The 2,303-nt window shown below is 39.9% G+C and overlaps 1 protein-coding gene across 1 annotated transcript; it reads right to left on the bottom strand.

Moving 5' to 3' along the window:
- Positions 1 to 221: 221 nt before the first annotated feature.
- LOC136610248 (olfactory receptor 5AR1-like) lies at positions 222 to 1,166 on the bottom strand. Its single transcript, XM_066589483.1, has one exon. The coding sequence runs from the start codon at positions 1,164 to 1,166 to the stop codon at positions 222 to 224; it is 945 nt and encodes a 314-aa protein (XP_066445580.1).
- Positions 1,167 to 2,303: the final 1,137 nt, after the last annotated feature.

Here is a 2,303-nt window from a genome sequence, read left to right as displayed (position 1 = left end):
CTCTTCCAGCCTCCTCCCCCTGCAGAGAGGGACGCTGTATATCGGCCGGCGTGAATACGCGGCCGATATACGGTCATCTGAATAAGCCCTAAATGTAATTTATTATGTTCCATAGCACTTCAGTTTCCAGAATATATTTGTATTCAAAATAATTATTTTTGACCAATTATAAACCTTTGTGTATCAGGTTATGGAAACGGTGCTGCATTTATACTGTATGTTTAACAACATGGAATTTGCTTGATTGTTTTGGTTAATTTTCTTATGGCTCCCAAGACTTCTTTGTTCCTCAGGCTATATACAAATGGGTTTAACATTGGAACCACAGCTATATAAAACATTGAGAGAATTTTGTCCTGTTTTTCAGAATCTTTAGACTCAGGTTTCAAGTACACGAAAGTGCTTGGTCCATAGAATAATAAGACAGTAATGATGTGTGATGAACAGCTAGTAAATGCCTTGAGTCGTCCTCTTGCTGAGTGCATTCTTAATATTGCAGAGATAATTCTTACATATGAGGTCAAAATTAACATAAAAGTAAAAACTATCAAACAGATGTCTTCCACAAAAACAACTATTTCTCTTCCTGTGGTGTCACTAAAAGAAAGTGCTATTAAACTTCTAGACTCACAAAAGAAGTGGTTGATCTTGTCAGAGTAACAAAATGATATTGTGGCTATCATTATGGTTAACATTAGGGAATTCACAGCACTGAAAACCATGTTGGAAGTTGCTAAAATAAAACAAACTTTCTTTCTCATGATCAAAGAATAATGTAAAGGAGAACAAACCGCCACATAGCGATCATAAGCCATACAGGCCAGAGTGTTATTCTCAGCAACAGCACAGAATAAGAAGAAGTAGAGCTGAGTGAGGCACCCAAAGAAGGAGATTGTCTTGTCTTCTGTTATAATAATTGACAACATCTTCGGAACAATAGCAGACACATAGATGATATCAATAGAAGAAAGATTACACAAGAAGAAGTACATGGGAGTGTGAAGTTGGGGTGCAGTGCATATCAGGACAATGATAATCAGATTTCCCACCACTGCTAGCAGATAAATGAATAAAAACCCAATAAATATAAGAATTTCATTTATTCTGGAGGTGGAGAATGGAGTCAGGTAGAATTCGGTCACTGTAATGTTTTCAAAGTCATTCATCTTGAGTATTTGTGATAAAACAAAGAAAAACTGATTTTTTGTGAATGGTTAGAACTTCTCTGCAGATAATACTTAAATGATGTACATTTGCAATACTGTAGAATGTAGATATATAACATGAATAACAGCTAATAATAAAATAAATAATACATTTGTGCTTACTGAATGAAAATCTGTATACAAAGATAGAAGAGCCTGTCCATGAGGACTCACAATCTATGAGGGAAAGAGGTAAAAGAAAGTAGGAGAGCCAATACAGTTGTGTAATCCTTACAAGATTATTGCAGCCTGTAAACTTTCCAAAAGAGATCGTTTTTTAGGTTACTCTTGGAAGTTCCTATAATGGTGAGTCAAAAGTGCTGGGGTACCAAGTTCCAGAGTATAGGGGATGTGCTTAAGAAATCTAGGAGATGATTATTGGAGGAACAGAGAAGGTCTTGGGAGCTACTGGAGATTATGTGTGGAGCAGCATCTAGAATATAAGGCTGACACATAGTTGTAGTGATCCAAATTTATCACTACAAAAAGAATGCGTTACAATACTAGTAGTGTGCACAGGAACACACGGTAAGGGACTTACAATACTAGTAGTATGCACAGGTACGTACGGCACGGGTATGTTACAATACTGGTAGTGTGCACAGGTACGCACTGTGCGGGACTCCCCGACTCTCACCCACGCCAATGTCCCTTCCTAGAGGTAGCCCCAAAGTGGACAGGTCCAGGCCGCCAACACTGACCCTACGCTGCCTTGTGGCAAGACAGGAAGGAACCACCATACCTATGCAGAAAACAACTTACTGGTACCGACAGGCTAGGCTGAAAGGATGGACAAATATGACAGGAAAAACTGGTAAACCCGCAGCAGCTACTAACAGCAGTAGCAGAACACTCGGCACAAACTCGGAACAGGTCAAAGTACCAGAGCCAGAACTCAGCAGGTCTGAACAACAGGACTGCTCAGGGATCACTGGGAAAAATAATAGTCAACTCCCAGGCAGCAAGATCTGGATCTTATGGGGAGGCGGGAGAAGCTGATTGGCAGACAGACATGTTAATCACCACCACACCTCACAGACACTAGCAGGGTAATTAACCTAGGCACAGGAGCTGTTAACTCTGGCTTGTCAGGACAGA

The sequence above is a fragment of the Eleutherodactylus coqui genome, chromosome 2 (genome assembly GCF_035609145.1).
Source record: "Eleutherodactylus coqui strain aEleCoq1 chromosome 2, aEleCoq1.hap1, whole genome shotgun sequence".
NCBI lineage: Eukaryota > Metazoa > Chordata > Amphibia > Anura > Eleutherodactylidae > Eleutherodactylus > Eleutherodactylus coqui.
The sequence above is the reverse complement of the archived record's forward strand: the minus strand, read 5'-3'. Positions and strand labels throughout refer to the sequence as shown.

Excerpts from the sequence above, each read along its gene's own strand:
- LOC136610248 (XM_066589483.1), bottom strand. The coding sequence starts at position 1,166 with ATGAATGACTTTGAAAACATTACAGTGACCGAATTCTACCTGACTCCA.